The sequence below is a fragment of the Euprymna scolopes genome, chromosome 1 (genome assembly GCF_053919585.1).
Source record: "Euprymna scolopes isolate OS-2025 chromosome 1, ASM5391958v1, whole genome shotgun sequence".
Lineage (NCBI taxonomy): Eukaryota > Metazoa > Mollusca > Cephalopoda > Sepiida > Sepiolidae > Euprymna > Euprymna scolopes.
In genome coordinates, this window is record NC_136482.1 from 3526137 (window position 1) to 3547017 (window position 20881).

At 36.6% G+C, this 20881-nt stretch overlaps 1 protein-coding gene across 17 annotated transcripts in view; it reads left to right on the forward strand.

The window, feature by feature from the left end:
- LOC145252591 (ninjurin-1-like) overlaps positions 1-20881 on the forward strand; it is a 346393-nt gene that overhangs the window by 162738 nt on the left and 162774 nt on the right. The window contains exon 1 of one of the 17 annotated variants that reach the window (XM_080113149.1): positions 16675-17781. The exons of 13 other annotated variants lie outside the window; for them this stretch is intronic. In XM_080113149.1, coding sequence (XP_079969275.1) covers positions 17677-17781 — 105 coding nt within the window. In that variant the 5' untranslated portion in view covers positions 16675-17676. Of the gene's footprint in view, positions 1-16674; positions 17782-20881 lie in introns of those variants that run through there. 3 more of the 17 variants (XM_080112694.1, XM_080112953.1, XM_080113912.1) reach the window with 3 other exon arrangements.

Consider the following 20881-nt stretch of genomic DNA (forward strand, 5'->3'; position numbering starts at 1 on the left):
TTGGTAACCAGAGTGACCCCTTTTAGGGGAGCTGGTTTTTACCTCACATTAAAAACGGCCTTGTGCCTAATTTGCTCAGTGGGGGAGCAAATAAACACCATCTGTTCCGGCAGATACTGCACTTAAGATAATTTGTACCAGTCAATGGAGGGGAAACCCTCTATACTGGGACAATTATTATTTTTGGTAACCAGAGTGACCCCTTTTAGGGGAGCTGGTTTTTACCTCACATTAAAAACGGCCTTGTGCCTAATTTGCTCAGTGGGGGAGCAAATAAATACCATCTGTTCCGGCAGATACTGCAAGCTATGACTAGCTATGACTAGCTATGACTAGCAAAGACCAGATGTGGGGGCAACCCCACATGTCTGACCTTTAACCAGCTCCCATTTCCCACCTCTCGGGAGCTGGTCCCCTTTTCCCCTTCCCCCTCCCTTCACTCCTCACATTAAAAATCGGCCTTGTGCCTAATTTGCTCGGTGGGGGAGCAAATAAATACCATCTGTTCCGGCAGATACTACACTTAAGATAATTTGTACCAGTCAATGGAGGGGAAACCCTCTATACTGGGACAATTATTATTTTTGGTAACCAGAGTGACCCCTTTTAGGGGAGCTGGTTTTTACCTCACATTAAAAACGGCCTTGTGCCTAATTTGCTCAGTGGGGAAGCAAATAAATACCATCTGTTCCGGCAGATACTGCAAGCTATGACTAGCTATGACTAGCAAAGACCAGATGTGGGGGCAACCCCACATGCCTGACCATTAACCAGCTCCCATTTCCCACCTCTCGGGAGCTGGTCCCCTTTTTCCCTTCCCCCTCCCTTCACTCCTCACATTAAAAATCGGCCTTGTGCCTAATTTGCTCGGTGGGGGAGCAAATAAACACCATCTGTTCCGGCAGATGCTGCACTTAAGATGGTTTGTGCCGGTCAGTGGAGGGGAAACCCTCTATACTGGGACAATTATTATTTTTGGTAACCAGAGTGCCCCCTTTTTGCCTACTTTTAGGGGAGCTGGTTTTTACCTCACATTAAAAACGGCCTTGTGCCTAATTTGCTCAGTGGGGGAGCAAATAAATACCATCTGTTCTTCAGATGCTGCACTTAAGATAATTTGTACCAGTCAATGGAGGGGAAACCCTCTATACTGGGACAATTATTATTTTTGGTAACCAGAGTGCCCCCTTTTTGCCTACTTTTAGGGGAGCTGGTTTTTACCTCACATTAAAAACGGCCTTGTGCCTAATTTGCTCAGTGGGGGAGCAAATAAATACCATCTGTTCTTCAGATGCTGCACTTCCATTTCTCGTTCTCTTTCAGTGGAGGAGAAATCCTTCACGACTGAGACAATTTTTATTTTTGTACCTTTTCTCCACGTTAAAAAAACGACCCGGGTGTCTAACTCTGTCCCGTGGGGAGGCATTGTAAATAGGAACACCATGTTTCCCAGGCAGGCAAGAACAGCGACTATTAGATAAAGCGGTGAACAGCAGTATCTTTCACCTGGCTTGTATTTAACCAAGCACGTGATTATGCTTTTAATTCTCCACCCCCCTCTCCAGCGAACAAAATCGTTGAACAGTGCGGATATGGTGACTCGGCATTCACGGATTGTTGTGTTTGCTAGGGTCTGTTGCGAGCCTGTCTCTTCTATATCGTTATTTTCATAGAAAGTGTTCGTTTGAGCTGCAATCTATAGTCCCCTCTTGCCAAACTTTTACAAAAATTTCTCGTCTCTATATAACCACTATCAATAATTTCCGCTACTCCATATTAGTGCTCAATCTTAACACAAATTTCATGAACAAAGTTTCTTTTCTAGAACTACCCGCCTGTGGAACTCTGTTCTGTTAGCCTGTTTTCCAGCTGACTACAATATGGTTGTCTTGAAGTACAATGCAAACAAATTCTTGTTGAGCTGTGCCCTTAGATAATTAAATTATACCGAATTCCCACCACCAATGATTATTACACTGTTGTTCATGTGTCTACCGTCCACTCAATTACTCTTATCTTCGAGTGGTACTCGGGCATTGAAAAACAATGGCAAAATACTATATATCTATCAACCAACCATTTGTCCATGCATGAAGTTTTTTGCAAAATGGCAACATGTGTGCTGGTTAACCAGAAGTAGCCTCTTCATGGCCAAGCTGCAAAAAGAGAATTTCTAATCTAGTAAGTCTCCCACTATCTGCCAAGCTAGAGCATCTGACCCATCGCAGCAGTGCTGCATTACTGTGCTTAATTTATAAGTATAGGAGTTATTTTGAAAGTAAATCCTCTTATTTTTTAACTCAAAAACTAAAATGTTGATAAGCTATGAAAACGTATCTTGTACCATAAAATCGAACGGTCTTTTGTGTTCCTGAATTTATTTTTGTACATAGCCATGACTATTCTCAATGCACTTTGAAATAATCAAATCATCCTCTTACTCTGCTGACATCAACAACATCGGTTTTGTGAATGTTACACAAGCGCTTGTGAATGTAGATCGGTTCAATTTTTTCTGCATAAAGGAATTCAATGATGGATCTCTGCTTCTGGCGCACGTCTATGACAGCGGTTACTTTCTTAGAGGCTCACAACGTCAATATCTACAATAGAGAGATGAAAATTTCAAGTCATAAATGCATAAGTTCGGTCATAATAACAATGCAATTTGCAGTCCCCTCTGATCCATTCGGTGGAAAAAAATAGGAGGTATTACTATCGTACTTCCACAGAATTTGTTTCGGTTTTCTAATCTCATGTGTTTTTTTTTTGTATAGCTTGATTTTTCAAATCCTTTCTTGCTTCTGTTACGTTGTAGGTTGGTGTTATTATATACGTTATGAGATGGAGGGGTTTATATATACGTCGTGTGTCATGTTACTAATGTCATTAGTGTGATTCTTCATTATCTGAACCCAAATTATATTTGTGACCTATTTGATTCTTTCCGTCAAATGTTCATATGCGTGTGTGTGTGTGTGTGTGTGTGTGTGTGTGTGTGTGTGTGTGTGTGTGTGTGATACATGTATTCGACATACCTCATCAACTGCGTCTTTGATCTTGTGGCGCACCTGTTCTTGGGAGTAAAGTGGAAACCTGTGAACGAATGCATTTCACTCCAAGACGATGGTTGGTTTTATATATAATTTTTATTCCATTTGCAGGTATCGATCGCAGAAGAATGGAAAGTGAGTGTTTTTGCTTGTGGTTAATTCTAAGTGTCTCCTTTTTGGAGATATGTTATCCCTCCCAAGGGGAGGGGAGAAAACCATTAACCCGTCCGCTGTTCTTTACGTCCAAATTCCAACTTTACTTTATGTCCAGCTAACCTGATCACGTGATAAAAACCACGTCCTTCCGATCAACTATTTTTAGAACTTCCGGTACAACTTGTTTATTTTATAACTCGATATGTTTTGACAACTTTTATCAAAACATAGCTTCACATCTCATCTCCTGTTTACCCCACTAATTAGATAGATTGATAGATAGATTGAGATAGATGGTTAAATCAAGATAGATCGTATAGATAGATCGACAGACAGATAAATAGACGATAATTTCTTATGTTTCACAACTATATAACACTTCTTGTTTCTGCTACCGTGTTAACATGCAGAAATAAAAATGCTCAAATTTCCACAGGTTTTCATATTACAGTAGCCTCTTTTGATCCAGTGGTAATTATAAAATGAAATATAAAAAATTATGCGATTCATAAAAAATACGACTTCATTACGTAAGGGGCTGCTGTTTGGGGACATGTCTAAGAGGGAACTGTGGGGAATCGAGCAGAGAGATGCCTTTTCACATTACATTTAAACTCCTGCAGATAATTACTGAAAGAGAAGTATGAAATAGGGGGGGGGAATACCAAAGTTTACCAGTCCGATGAGAGAAACTGTAAAAGTAGAATTATGGCATCTAGGGAGCTCAACGGTGGACGGGTAGATTGTAGTTGTGTCTTAGTCGGGGATATGTACGTTGAGGGGGGTAGAGCACGTTTCATTAGAATACTTTTAAAACAATCACAGGGATGTAACATTGCGGAGATGGGACAGATGTTGTAGCTTGGCTGATATTGAAGAACCTAATAGATTAGAGACATTTTTTAATCTGTTTAAGAGTCGGAGAATAGTATTGGACGCACTATCTCAGATGTGACAACAATACTTTATGCATGGGCGACTTGGGATTTTATAGAACAAGATACTCTCTGATATAAATAATCTTTGAATTTGCTAGTGATTTTCTAATTTTATAAATTAAAAATATACTAATCTTTTATTGATTATATCAAAAATATATTATATAGATGATCAATATGACAAAGAAAAATTAATCTTTAAAACTCTTTGTTGCTTGGAATATATATATGTGTAAATATTTCAAATCAGAGACATGAGGAATTTATGTACAAAAAGTTTGAAAAGAAAGAAATGTCGATGGGAAGAACACCCAAAAGAAAGAAATTACGAAATATATAATAAAGAAAGGAATGACGAAAATAAACTACAAAGTAATGTATGAAAAAAAAAAAAAACTAATATAAAGAAACAACTCATAGAACAAAAAAATAATCTTGTTATAGAAGGTTAAACTTGAAAATAAAACTTGTGACACACAAAAAATACGAGACGAAGTAGTCATGACCTTCAGGTAAGTACCATCAGAAAAAATGTAGATTAGTGTTAACCAGATATGAATTTATGAAGGCAATAAATATTGTAGATTTAAATCTAAATACACACAAAATTTACTTCGAAGACACTCCCACAAAAATGAAGGTAAGTGTTCGAAAATGAAAATCCAACAAGTATAACATTATCAAATTGAGCGGCACTTGATAGAGCGCATACATGCGCCAAGGTTAAACCGTAACAAAACGGGAATATCAAAATCGATTAACGCCATTTTTAAAACTGTCATTCATCACTACCCAAATGCTAGTATTTTATAAAACCACAACACCCGAAAATCATAGGCGACAAACAAACACACACACACACACACACACACACACACACACACACACACACACACACACACACAAACATACACACACACGCATGCACAAACATATACACAATCACTTACGGTTGGTTTTTATTTTATAACGCGTTATTCAGTAGCAGATTTAAATCTTTGGTGTAACTTAACCGAAAATGAACCCAAACAATCCAGTCTATTAACCACCATCCTAACCATGGGGTAAAATGGGATTGCTACTAATAAAAAGAACAGAATAAACAACAAAAATATTGATGCAAGCAAAAATGAATCATTTAATTTCAAATGCTATAACTTATCAAAAGTCGTTTTTTCGATCAAAATGAATTTTTTCATAGGAATGCAGGCATAATCTTTTTTTTTTTTTTTTTGCCAAGATGAGTATAGTACAGCAATCGGTCTGTCGAAAGATAAACAGGAACGCCACGAGAATGATTGCTAATTGTCCTGAAACAAATGGCATCTTAGCCTACTCAGACCATGGCTCGATCTTGAAGTATGTTCATTCCATCTTAAGTATGATCTAGTCAAATGATGCTACATATCACCTGAGGAGATAAGATTAGAAATCATCCTTTAACCAGATAGAGTATGACAAGCAACGACAATCACCATCCTATACATGTACACCTTAGATGTGCCGCAGTTACTACCACATCACAAGAGCTTTGCCACCGTCAGACCTCAGATGAACAACATTCGCGACTTTCCAGCTGCGTTGGTGGAATGAATCAATCAGTCGAAAACAATGAGGTTCTTTCGGTACGGAAAGAAGACCCCCCCCAGCAGCTGAAAGAGTGGATAACACTCAACGAGCGAAGGTTGCAAAAAACGCAAGACAACTTGCACAACTAGGGCTATTACAGTATGCTCGGTGTCGGTGTGACGCTAGCATGCATACATCACACACATCCTAAGTGAGGCATGCTCCGATGTGGACCTAAGGGATGCCTCGGGCACTGCGCAACGATGGAGTTAAACCCTATGATGATGATCTTATTTTTAGTAAATATTTTCCGGTGATGCAACAACATTATAAACAACAACAACAACAACATTATTACCAAGTACAACAACAGCATTATCACCACCACCAAAAACAACATTTTCATTATCAACAACAACTCTATTATCAACAGCAGCATTATTATCAACAACAACATTATCATCATCAACAACAACTCCATTATCAACAACAACATTATCAAAAACAACAACAACACAATTATCAACAACAGCAACATTATCAAAAACAACATTATCAACAACGGCAACATTATCAACAACAATTTTATCAACAATAACAATAAAATTATTATCAACCAAAACAATAGTATCAATAACAACATTATCAACAACAACACCATTATCGACAACAACAACATCATTATCATCAACAACAGCAACATTATCAACAACAAGTTTATCAATAGTAACAACATTATACACAACAAGTTTATCAATAACAACAATATTATCAATAACAGCAATATTATCAATAACAATATTAGTAATGATAATAGGCCCTGAACTGTCATCTAAGCTTCAGCCTCTGTCCCATCGACGAAACTTTGCATCCCTCTGCCTGTTCTACAAGTATTTTAATGGTGAATGCTCTGACGAACTGCAAGCACTTGTGCCCCACGACGTGAACACCCTCGACAGATCCGACAGGCTGCAAAATCCCACCCCCACACTGTAGAGATCCCTAGATGTAAAAAGATCTTTCTACTCCAGTAGTTTCTTCCCTAGAACCGCTAGACTTTGTAATTCTATTCCAGGTCCCTGCTTCCCCAACTGTACTGACGTGCAGAAGTTCAAGTGCAACGTGGACCGACATCTTGCTGCCCAAATCCCTACATAGTACCCCAGTAGTTGTTGCCCCTGATAGTAGCCCCCTACACCAAAGTGGCAATGTGCCTTGTTTGGGGTGAAAATGTAATAAAACAATTTTAAAAAACGGAGTAGACATTTGTTCACTTTCTTGCTGAACATATTTTGTCGCTAGATCATCACATTGCATGACTCTTGTTTCTGACAAAGTGGGAAAAAATTAAAATATAATACGTCACATCAACAATATCGTCTTCAACAAGTACGTCAGATCAACAACAATATTATGATCAACAACAATATTATGATCAACAACAATATTATGATCAACAACATTTCTGTTGTCTTTCTTTACGTCGAATATAGTCTTGAGGTGCATAGTTGTGAGGTGTTTCTCTTCATCGTGTAGTTTCTTCGTTCTTCGTTTCTTTCTGCCCGTGGTCGTGTCGTCATGTGTGGCTAGGACTCGCATCTGTGGTTGCGCATATAAGTTCTTTATTATGCTATAAGAATTAAAAGATATAAGACAGAGATTGGAAATGGAGATTTATTTAGAGAGAAATATTAAGTATGAACAATACAATTTACATTTCGTTATGACGAAGAGAAACTGCCTTTTTCCTAACTTCCTTATTAATAGAGATAGATATATAAATATACTGATAGATAGGCAAATATATAGTGTTGTGGTTCCCGTGCGGCTGCATTATTTTGTCGATTTTAAAATTATCTTTTCGAGTTTCAGCAACAATCTGATTTTTCAATCTAATCATTTTTCATGACGTCATATCCGCGGGTTATCTCATTCGCTGATCACTTTCAGTTTTTATCCAGTGAATCTACGATTAATAATCTAACAATATTATCACCAACATCATCAACAGCATCATCATCATCAACAATAACATCAAAATAAACACAATGTTCAACAATAGTTACCCTATCATCAACAACATTATCAAAAATAGAATCATAAGCTATAAAAATAGTATCATCATCATCATCATCATCATCATCATCATCAACAACAACAACAACAACAACAAAACAACAATTAAACAGCATCATTAATAGTAACGTTATAAACATCAGCATCGACACAAGCATCAACATAAGCATCATCATTAGCATCATCATCCCGGCTATACTATTGAAAAAATGCTCCGTGAAGGTTACTCCGGTTCTCTCCAAATTCCATAACAAATGCCTTAACGAATCATGCTTTCCTGACTGCTGGGAAACTGCTTCTGTGGTATGAGTTTACAAGATTTTTGGCGAAAGAACTGAACCATTAAATTATCGCTCCATTAGCCCCCCCTCTCTCTCTCTCTCTCTCTCTCTCCCTCTGTTCACCAAAATATTTGAGTCCACAATTAATCAAGCTCTAGTCCACCACCTTACCGCTGCTAAACTTCTGTCCGACCATCAATATAGATGTAGGCAAGCCTGTTCTACTGCATACATTCTAACCGTAATCTCTGAACGTATATACCACCCACTGGATAGGGCAGGGGGAAGATCAGTATGCCTAGATATATCTAAGGCTTGTGACAGGTTATGGCACGGTAGTCTTCTCAAAAATAAATAAATAAATAAATAAATAAGTCCTATGGTATTACCTAACGAATCCTTAAAATAAATAAATCCTTCTTAAATAAGAGAAGAATCCAGGTTGTTCTCGATGTTCATACGTCTAAACAATATACTATAAATGCCTCAGGAGTCGACCGTTTGGCCTTTATTATTCCTGATATTCATACATTACCTCCCTGATAAGATTATCTCTGAGATGGGTGTATTTACTGACGACACCCCGCTCTATAAGAGGCACGAGGGGAAAACGAATAAACACATATCTAAGGCAATGGCAGAAACCCCTAGAGGAAGATCTCCAGTCTGTAGTGGAATGAGGACAAAAATGGATAGTATCGTTCAATGCTCCCAAACTAAGCTCGTTTCCTTTAATAATTACAAGAGACCTTCTGATTCACTAATAGCTTTGGCTTAAGATACTTACCTGAAAGTACTTTGTTCAAACTCCTCGGCTTAACGTTCACAAGGGACATGAGTTGGAACAGATACATCGAGAGCATTGCCGCGTCTGCTGCGAGAAAGGTGGGCTTTCTCTACCGTGCTAGAAAGTTATTACGCCTGAAAGTATGCTGTATCTCTACAAGGCCACCACTCGCTCCTGTATGGAGGAATATTGTTCGGGCTGGTGCATCTGCTATTAGTCTCTGATTCCCAGACTAAGTTCAAAAGAGAGCCGCCAAAGGTCCTGAAATGTCATCTAAGCTTCAACCTCTGCCCCATCGACGAAATGTTGCATTCCGCTGCCTGTTTTACAAGTATTTTAATCGTGGATAATCCAATGAACTACAAGACCATTGTACCCCCTCGACGTACATACCATCGACAAACCCGACATCAGCAAAATTCCACCCCTTCCACACACAGTATAAATCTCTATAATTAAGAAAGCCTTATACTCTAATAGTTTCTTTCCCAGAACTGCTACACTTTGGAATTCTCTTACGGGTTCCTGCTTCCCCAACTGTACTGACATGCGGAAGTTCAAGTGTAATGTGAACAGACAGACATCTTGCTGATCCCTGTAACTAATATCCCTGATTATAGCCCCCTACATCAAAGTGGCACTGTGCCTTGTTTTGGGTTAAAATGTAATTTAAAAAAAAAAATCATCATCATCATCATCATCAGCAGCAGCAGCAGCAGCAGAAGCAGCAGCATCAACAACAACAACAACACCAACAACAACCACAACCACAACCACAACAACAACAACAACAACAACAACAACTATAGCATTATCATCGTGGAAATTAACATCATCATCAACAATAATAATCTACTAATAAAACCGTTTGGCATTAAAAAAAAATCCAGTATTATCTGTAACATTGCAAATATTATCAAATCATGAGAAAGAAATTGAGAAAGACATACTCTTCGTGTTACATTTTTCTTTCATTTTTTTATTTTCTAAATTTTGCTTTTAGATTCCTTTTTCTTTCATTTTATTTTCAATTTTTTCTTATTTTTCAGTAATTGCACACGTCTCATTTTTTTTACTACATCATACCTTCCCCCCCTTTCTCATTTTCTTTCATAATTATCACATGCAGCTTCGAATGTCTGCCATCAACCCTGGCGCATAGCATTGAGCGCTCTCGCTCTACTAATATTCATTACGCTGTTGTCTGTGATAAATGGAAACTTTCTCCTTCTCAGTTTGAAACCTCTCGTGAGAAATAGGTTGTCGAATAACTTAAATTAATGCAAAATCCTTTTATTCTTTACTACTATCTTCTTGTCTTGCCTAAATAGTTTCAAGGTCCCCATCTGTTATTAGCAAACGAATTAGAATGGTAAATTCTTCATATGGATGTTTATAAGCAAATATATGGAGCGAGAAGGTCGTTTCTACACTTTTAAAGTTAAGACTTTATTTGAAAGGAAAACATGGATTATACTATCAGAGCATACTAGAGTATATCCGTGGTTTTGAAATTAAATGTTTAACCCTTTATGACTTGAATTATGATATGGATGATTAAAAAAACAATTCATTGTTAATTTTAGTTTGTTTAAAAGGGCAATTATACTATGATTGTCTCAAAACTGGAAAAATTATGAAGTTTAATATTTAAATTACCAGTGAGTATTTTTGGATTTCATAAATTTACCTTATTATCATAGTGCTTGAAAAAAGTGTGTTTATGACAACGAATGAAATCCTACATTCCCTGAGACAGATGGCAGAATACTGAATGTAAGCAATGGATAGTTGCAATCTGAAGGCATTTGGCATCTACCCAAATACTGAACTAATACGTAACAGAGTGTTTTAATCAATTCCCAATTTATTTATGCTGTTCTATACATTTATTTACGACCGAACGAATTTGTTTAACCAGGCCACAAAGGGTTAAGAATTATGATTTGGGGAATATTGCGCAATGAAGAACTGCAGACAAAAAGAATAGATTCATGTGGTTTGAATATATTTCATGATGATTAGACTTCAGCTATGTACAGAAATTTTATCAAGAGAATTATATTGAAGCAAAATCAAGAAAACGAGTACCAAAAAGATGAATTGACCAGGTAAGGGTAGAGATTGGTATGCTAATACTGACAGCTGAAAAACTGATCCAAACCTGCGATAAATTGTATAATTTTGTTCTCAAGTATATGGTGAAGGACTTGGAGTAAACCTATGAGTCAGCAGACAATTAAACTTCAATTTTTCCCTCCTCGTCTCTTTTTCCCCGACCCATAGCTTCCATTATGTGTGTTACTTCTTGTTAACTATTTAACACTCTTTTAAAATTTTTGCACTCGTGTCTTGCGATTCTTTCTCTCCTTTTTTTTTTTTTTGCATTGTCTATCCTGGTAGTTGAATATGGTTTTCTTTCTTACTTCAGAATTTTTTTTAAAGAAATATTCTAGCATTCTGTCATTTCTTTACTCGCAGCAACCTTCCTTTATTTACTTGACCATTTGTTTTTGTAAATAACTATTTTACACTTTTCCCACGCAATTATACGATAAGATTGAATTTATTCTAACAGGATATGCCTATCTCCGAGTATTATAAACTAAACGTTGTTGAAACGATTACCTTAGACACACACACACACACACACACACACACACACACACACACACACACACACACACACACACACACACACACACACACACACACACACACACACACATATATATATTGTGTGTGTGCATATATATGTATGTGTGTGCGTATGTGTATATATATGTGTGTATATATATGTGTGTGCGTATATATGTGTGTATGTGTGTATGTATGTACACACACACACGCACACACACACACACACGCACACACATATATATATATATATAATAAAAAGAAAATCAAGTGTTTCCTTTTCAGATTAAATATGTTTTTAACTCTTTTTCAAAGTGTTTTTTAATATGTTTTATTAACTGTTTGCTCGTATATATATATATATATATATATATATATATATATATATATATATATATATATATATATATATATAAGTATAGGCACCGCCAAAACTGGGGGGGGGCAGGCCAGTACTTTTTGACGGACCGTCTATTTAAAAATCTACCAAAAATCAGGTTATTATCCGATCAATACGAAATTTTCAGCGATTATTAGGAGAAGAATGAACTTTATAACAGTGTACTTATTTTTCATAAACGATATTTATATATATATATATATATTTTGCTTACAACCCCCCCTTGTTTTGAAGTGGGAACAAATATGCTTAAAATAATCATCTGAAACTGAACACAATATATTGTGTTGTTGTAAGGGACAGAATTATAGATTTTAAAAAAAAAAAATTGTTTGCATACCTTATTTTGACGTCTGAATATCAGAACTTCGATTGCGTTTAATTATCCCGCTTTTGAGTTTTGAAGTGTGAAATTCGGTGAATACGTTAAGTAAAATAATTAATTTAAGTTAAGCAAAACAAAAAAAAATTTTTTTTAATATTTATACGAAAAAAGCCATTTTAAAATTTTTGACAAATAAATTAACAATTTTTTTTAGCGAGCCGAATAATGCATGACCATTATTAAACAGGGCATGCTTTGAATAATCGACACAAAAAACAATTCGATAAATATTGTGCCCTTTGTGTTAAAAATAGCATCATTTTTTTCGATCCTGTTTGAAAACGTTTGCCGCCTTTCGACTACGGTGGACAACACGCGCTGAAATAATTTTTTTTATTCTGCTTTAAATTGCCCCCCCCATTTTGGGGAGCCTGGCCCCCACAGACATACACATTAAAAACCAAACTCATACAAATGGTCACCCATCTGGTACTGGCCAGCCTCAGCTTAATAATACATTGAAATTTTCGTCACTGAAAAATAAGTTTTTTTGGCCTGTTTGGTCTTCCATAGTTTTCTTCTTATCAAACGCAAACGTAAACAGTGTCGATAAAGACACTAGATCGACGCGAAATATTTGGTTACCTATATGAATAAGTGGAATTATTTGAAATTCAGGTACTTATATTATAATATTTTTGCATATTCTCTTAGAAAATCATCCTAAATCTTAGTTAGACAATAAATAAATAAACTAATTATTTCAAAAACCTTTTTTTTTTTTAAATATTTATGTACGTTTTTTGTGCAAGACAAAAAATGTCAATTGTTAACTTTTTGGGAAAATTTAACATTTAAAATTTAATTAAAAATAGTAGAAATAGTTTTACATTATTCTGTTTTCTATATGATAAAATTCAGGGTTTTATCTTTCTGGAAAAAAAAAGTTACTCAGAAATAATGGATTTTAATAAATGTAATTTCGTTTTAAAAAACAACAACAACTTGATTTTGCGGCCATTTTTGGCGGTGCCTATATAAGTAAACTGACGATAACAAATGTTAACGAACTTCACAGAACAATATACACAATATAAGCAAACTCATTATCTAATCTATCCTTGCTTATGTCACGACAGCAAATTTATGGGTACCTTTTCCAAAAAAGCACCCCAAAATTTAATCATCCCTTTCCCCTGATTTACACGTAAAAAGATTTGGTGAACTACAAAGAAATGTCAAATATTAAACATAGCAACTACAGTTCATTATAACTACACAGTTTTATCCCCAAGGGAAATCTTCAGGCTAATGTGCGCACATGTGTACATTGTTTCATAAATGTATACATGTCCAAAGTTGCCGATTATTTTAATCTGCTTGATTACCCCGTCCCAATAAATTGTAATTGAATTCATATAAAAGAAGTTACTTTTGGAACAACTTCCTAAAGAACAAATGTCTTAATAAAACCAGTTAAAGATACGTCTTCGATAATCAGTTTAACAGTTGGGGTCGTTTTTGAGTAGGAGATGCCCTTGCATTTCTCGGACTGAGGTATAATTCTGGGACCTTCTCTTTTTAAGAAGAATTTAATTTATTGCTAATCGCCCGGCATCATCACTTTGACGTACGAAGTTAAGCTTGGTGAGTATCAGATAGATGATTATTTGAGAATACCAGGCGCTGCATGTAGGAAGAGGTCGACACCTCCCTGCAAGAATTGAAAAAATCTAACGTCGTCATCTCCCCATAACTGGGACATACGTGCGACTGGAGACAGCTTGATACTCTCTAGACACTTCCTCCTTTGGGGGAAGCCGGTTCAACTCGCCTAGAGTTAATGTTGCTGGCTAATTGACTCGAGGAATGCTGATGTGAGAGTGTGTACCTCTTCTTGTGCAGTGGCTTTCCAATCCCCACGTTCCGACCTTGTGTCACATCTTTCCGCGATGGAGAGAGATAAATGCCTACATGTTTAACAGGTACAAATGCATTCCACGTAACTCTTAGACCTTTTTCTTTCAACTTCCCCTGAGCTATGTTCATGTACCGTTCATTCTCCTTTAGGATCCTCCGACCACTCTGTCGTATCAGTTAAGATAAAAACAAAATGTAAGAAGCCATCAGACGTACCCCTCCACCGTACTGTATACCGATACTCTATGGCTGACTGGGATAGCTTCCGTACATTCATATCTGATTTACCTCTGCACTCCATGTTTAAAAAGGAAGTGTCCTCTATAGTATCAGATCTGACCGAATGGTTAATTGTAGGCATAGACCAATTCATACCATCTAAAAAATTCCAACAAAAACCTAACAGCCAGCCATGGTTCTCCCCAGAATGTGCTGCTGCTATCGCGCACAGAAATCACTTTTTCCATAACTACCAACGTAATAGATGCACTGAGACTAAAGCTGCTTTCAGGACTGCCAGCAACCACTGTAAAAGAGTAATAAAAAATGCAAGAGAGCTATATGCCCAGTCTGTTAAATCCAAGGTAGCTGATCAGCGGCTTGGTTCCCACCAGTTTTGGCAAATAACAAATAGGATCTTGAACAGAAGTGTGCGTTCTATCCCAACCATTATCAATGGACCAGAGGTTATCTCGTCAGCATCAGACAAGGCCAAACTATTTGCAAAGAACTTTGCAGCTAATTCTACCCTATGCGACGAAGGCCATCAACTCCCCATATTTCCTCCTATAACACAGAACAAGCTAGGTAACATACAAATATCCGTGCATGAGGTCGCCAAGCTAATCAAGAACCTAGATTCCAGTAAAGCAACTGGCCCTGATGGCATCCCAATTATAGTGTTAAAAAAGCTTCAACCAGAACTTGCTCCCATACTTACGAAACTATTTAAGCGCTGCCTTAAGGAGAAGTGCTTTCCGACCCCCTGGAAGACCTCCTCAGTTTGCCCTGTATTTAAGAATTCAGGTGATAAGTCATCTCCCTCTCAATACAGACCAATAAGTCTTCTCTGTGTTATGAGTAAGTTACTGGAATCAATATTAAATAGAGAAATAGTAAACCACCTCAGCAGGAATAACCTTCTTAGTGACACACAATATGGTTTCCGCTCTGCAAGATCTACCACAGATGTGCTGACGGTTATATCCCACAGGATTAGTGAATCTCTTGACAAAGGCTTCCTTTCTAGGGCAATTGCTCTCGACATATCAAAGGCCTTTGACAAAGTATGGCATAAGGGTCTACTTCACAAGATTTCCAGCTACGGTATAACTGGAAATGTTTTCTCAATCATTAAATCATTTCTCTCTGATAGGCTCATAAGAGTAGTGGTAGATGGACAAAAATCGGAGGCCTGCAATATAAATGCTGGAGTCCCTCAGGGGTCAATCCTGGGCCCAACTCTCTTCCTGATCTACATCAATGACCTCCCTAAACACATACTTAAATCATTCGTTGACATCTATGCTGATGACACGACCATCTACGGCAACACATCAAAGGCTGTAAATGACGAAGTTCTCTCGGATTCTCTCTCCTCTGATCTCGAGCGCGTGGTTCAGTGGGGGAAGATGTGGCTAGTTACCTTTAATGCATCCAAAACCAAACTCCTATCCTTACATCATCAACGTTCTGATCCCCAGCTGGCATCAATTGTGATGGATGGCTCTCGTCTGGGTGAGGCCCCGTGTTTTGACAAGCTTCTGGGTTTGACCTTTACTCCTGATCTGAAATGGAACACGTACATCAAGTCTGTTGCCAAGGTCGCAGGAAAGATGGTGGGATCCTTCTACCGCTCCAGAAGATATCTCACTACTGATGCAATTCTCTATCTATATAAAAGCCAAGTACGGCCAAGGATGGAATACTGTTGCCATATCTGGGCAGGAGCTGCCAAAAACAGCCTATCATGCCTTGACAGAGTACAAAATAGACTTCGTGGTTTAGTGGGGGATGCCCTTTTCTCTACCCTGCAACCCCTCTCCCACAGAAGAGACGTTGCGAGCCTATCCTTGTTTTATCGTTATTTTCATGGCAGGTGCTCGCCTGAACTCCAATCCCTGGTGCCCCCTCGCCAATCTTTCACGAAAAACACCCGTCTAGCTGAATCCACTGTGAAAAATTTCCCCCACTCTATATCTGTGCCTAAATCAAAACGCGGATTTCATGAGCAAAGCTTCTTTCTTAGAACTGCACGCCTGTGGAACTCTGTTCCATCTGCCTGCTTCCCTCCGGACTACAACTTGGATGTCTTCAAGTCTAATGTTAACAAATTCCTAATGAGCCGCCCCCCTAATTAAACACTTCATAAAATCTCCTCACTAACGTGATGTACTTACAATAACCCTTATCCCTGAGTGGCTTCCGGGCCTTGATAAGTGGTGATCACTGTGTAAAAAAAAAAAAAAAAAAAAAAAAAAAAACATTTTATTCGGTAACCAATTTTTTTTATCTTATTATAGGCTTTTTTTTCAATTGTATGTTCGAATAATACGGTAGGGTTTATCACAAATACAGTTAGATGCGTGCGTATATATGTAGATATTTTGTAAGTTTATGTATGTGCGTTTATGTATACAATTGTGTGTGTGCGCATATGTACTTTATCTACCATCCACCACCTCGTTAAATTAATTCTGTATTTTTCTGTCCGTTTTGCCTTCCACTTTCAACTTTGACACTTGACCCGTAGTCCGACCCGCCGATAATAAATAAAGGTTGCGGAGGTGGCAGGTACAGAGTTAGAGAGAGAGAGAGAGAGAGAGAGAGAGAGAGAGAGAGAGAGAGAGAGAGAGAGAGAGAGGAAGACGATTGGACAGAGGAGAGGCAGAAAGGCAGAGATTGAAGAGGTAGAGCAATTGGGCGAGAGAGAGAAAGAGAGAGAGAGAGAGAGAGAGGGGATGATGGGAAAGCAAGCGCGCACGCTCACGCGCGCGCTAGAGAGTGGGTGACCTCCCATTTTAATCAAGTGCGCTTAAAAATCGGAGTATGCTGACTGTGGCCGGCTGAAAGCTGGACTGTTCCGAAGAAGTAGTGATGGGTATTTATTGGCGTTGAAGAAGGGCAGAAGGAACGAGGACAAGGAGGAGAAAGAAAAGTACATTGCAAGAAAAGAGAGAGAAGGGAGAAGGGAATTAATAATACTATTAAAAAACTATAACAAGATGTAGCAAAAAAGAACATGTCTCACATAACAAACATGGTTTATACATAAACTCATATGAAAAATCAAACTTAAACGAGCATACAACTAAAAAAACAATAAAAAAAAAAACAAATATATAAAAACACAAGAAAATACAAGCGGATAAAACAAAACAAAACAAAAAAAAAAAAGAAAAGAAACTTTAAATGCGCCGGTAGCGCTGTCTGTTAGTCACTTCTTGTAAGAAGTGCGCTAAGAATTAAAAAAAAAAAGAAGAAAAAAAAACAAAGGGAGACCAATTCCATTTCGACCCTTCTTTATTTTCCAATATGATGCGATATTTTCGAATAATCTTTGGTGATGAGGAGGAACCTACTAATAGCAACACAGAGATGACAACCGTGGAAACCATCGACAATGATATCCAGCCGCAGGTAGAGTACCGTGAATAGAACACCGCAAAAGTATTTTCTCGTAATCATGTGTTGGCTACTTAACGCTACTAGTTCGTTTGCATGTAGCAGTAGTAGTAGGCGTATATGTGTATGTATGTCTACAGTAATGACTGATGGCAATGAAAAGCGACGTGAAATACAGAGATTCCTTCGAGGGTACTTTGGAACTTTTTGGACTGGAGCAATTTCATTTTGCGGTAAAACCGCATTTTAGTGGCCTTTTATTAGAATCTCATTTAGTGTGTTAAAGGGGTTCTAAGGAGCGCTTAATCTATTAATCAACTAAAAAACATATTTATCATACGATCTTACATATTTAAGGTAGCGATAATAACGTAAGATTGTAATTAATTAGCAATAATAAAATCTCGGAAGTAACCGAAAAAAGTAAAACCGCAGTTTCTGAATGTAGTGCGATATTGTTTTATCAATTTTTGTTTTATTAAATATTAGTAAATAAGAAACTATTTCGATTTAAAATCTATTTAGGTTTACGTTTATAATCTTGAAAAAAAAAATGTTTGAGACGTGTGTGTACGTATGCTAAGATAATTGTCATCTTCCGTTTGTTTTTTCTAGTGATTATTTCAGAATTATGTACACATGTCAAACGTGTTTCAAGATCATAAGCGTAATACTAAATAGATTTTAACTTAAAATAGTTCATCGTTTACTAATATTTAACCAGATCAACATGTTAAAATAATATGTATTGCCTTTATACAATAGTTTTTGTGTTGAAGTATTTTAGGCCACTAAACTACGGTTTTACACGTTTCGGTAAATTTGAGGTTTGAAATCGCCCATTACTACGGTGTTGATACATGTCCTCTACCTTAAATATATAAGACCGTAATGATAAAGATGTTTCTTTTTTAGTTCATTTGTAGATGAACACCTTCGTTAGACCCCCCCCCATGCACATTGAATGAGATCCTACTTCTTTAAGTCTCAAAAAGTTATTTTAGAATTTAGAGTTAGGGATCTGTTTTACATGTAAATTAATGCTAAACAACCTCTATTTTAGTGCTAACACATTTTTACCACTAACCCTAAGTCCGAGTGGCTGCTATTTTAAGTAAGTTTAGGGCTGGAATTAAGTTAGAATATCCTAAAGAATGTTTTGAAATGTAATTTACTGAAAAAATAATGCTTTGTTAAATAATGTTTTGGAATTGCTTTTGAAATGATTAATCGGATTTAATATATATATATATATATATATATATATATATATATACATATATATATATATATATATATATATATATATATATATATGTGTGTGTGTGTGTGTGTGTGTGTGTGTGTGTGTGTGTGTGTGTGAGGGGTGTAGGGTGAAATGCAACTGTATTACTGCAAGTTTTGATCGAACGTGTGAAAGCATTAATAATATCAGATACAACATTAATTTAAAGAGACAATAGAAAAAACGGAAAATGACCGAAATGAAATTGCTCCATGAAAGATGTTCAATTACAACCCCCACCGAGCCCTGTTCTTAATTCCTGTCCATTTTTCTTATATCTAGGCGTATATTCGAAGGGATTCTTTTGAAGACATTAACGAGCGTACATCAATCCTTGCTCTGCTCTGGTTAAAGTGCACACTGAAAGCGTAATACTTGACTTCAGACTTCTTTCTTCGTTTCTGGCATATTAACGAAAAAGTGACATAGAACGATGACCATACGCGTGATGGCCTTGTACCTAATTTGTTAATTTGTAATTTTACTTTATAACATCTAATTCAAAGTCTACTATTATGTTGTTAATTAGTGGACGAAAATACTTTTTGCCGACCTATATTTACCCCCCCCCCTATCAAAAGCCGCCTTCTACCATGGACAGGTTAATAAATACGGACTTACAACTTTTTTGTCGCCAGTTTAATAACTTCTCTCCTCTGTGATCGAAGTGTAACGTAACTTCGATTTTTAACAAAGGTGAAGTTATTCTTGACTTTGACAATTATTTATTCTTGTTCCAATCTAGAGTGCCCCTTTTTGTGGGAGTGGAGAGGCTTGATATTATTCACATTAAAAACCGCCCTCCTGTCTAGCTTTGTTCTCGTGGAGGGGACTCGCATTTTCCCCAACTTTTTAACGAGGATACACGTGATATATATTCTTTTCTCGCGTGGGGGTAGAGATGTCTATCTGAATCATTTTTTTTTGTATCAATTCATAGTGCTCCTTTGTAGAGAGTGGGATTTTTTTCCAGATAAAAACCGAACTCATGTCTAATATTTCCCTCGTGGGAAAGCAAGTAAATAAAGAGTTTTAAATTTTAAGAGTCACGTTGATATATATATATATATATATATATATATATATATATATATATATATATATATATATATATATATATATATATATATATGTTTGTGTGTGTGTGCCAACTGCCGAATAAAAGTCCATACGTGAAACAAAAGTAATGTTTTACGGTCCATTTGTGATCCTCAAGAAAAGGAGAACATGATTTTTCACAAACGCACCTGTCGTGCCAGTGAACCTGTACAGGTTTAACAGGTACAATTCTGGCTTGGTGTTTAGAAGCTTCCTTCCTGCTGGTCCTATGGGTTGTACGAATTTGTTCCGATTTCGATACTCTTAAAATGAATGAAATGTCTGAATTGTTTGGGTGAACGTATATAAACACAAAATGCGGAAAATGTTCACATCTTTGTTAAAGTCCTGATAAATTTGATGATAAAATGATAATATATCAAATATCAAGTTTTAAGACCAAAAATAAAGATAAGAGTCTAGTAGAGACCGTTCTGGACTCGCATATCTATGACTGCGTATATTAAGACGTTAAGGTTTATAAGTTTCAAATAGAAAACGATTTAATATTAATGTAAGTGCGACCAAAAAAACCAACGTTATAGATGTATAGATACATGTATGTCTGTATATATATACATATATGTACGTATATTTATATGTATATATATATATATATATATTTATATGTATACATATATATATGTATATACACAGCGTATTACATTATTAACGAGTTTAATTTTTTTAAATATTTAAGGAAATAAAAATCCATGAAACTTTGAGAAAGTG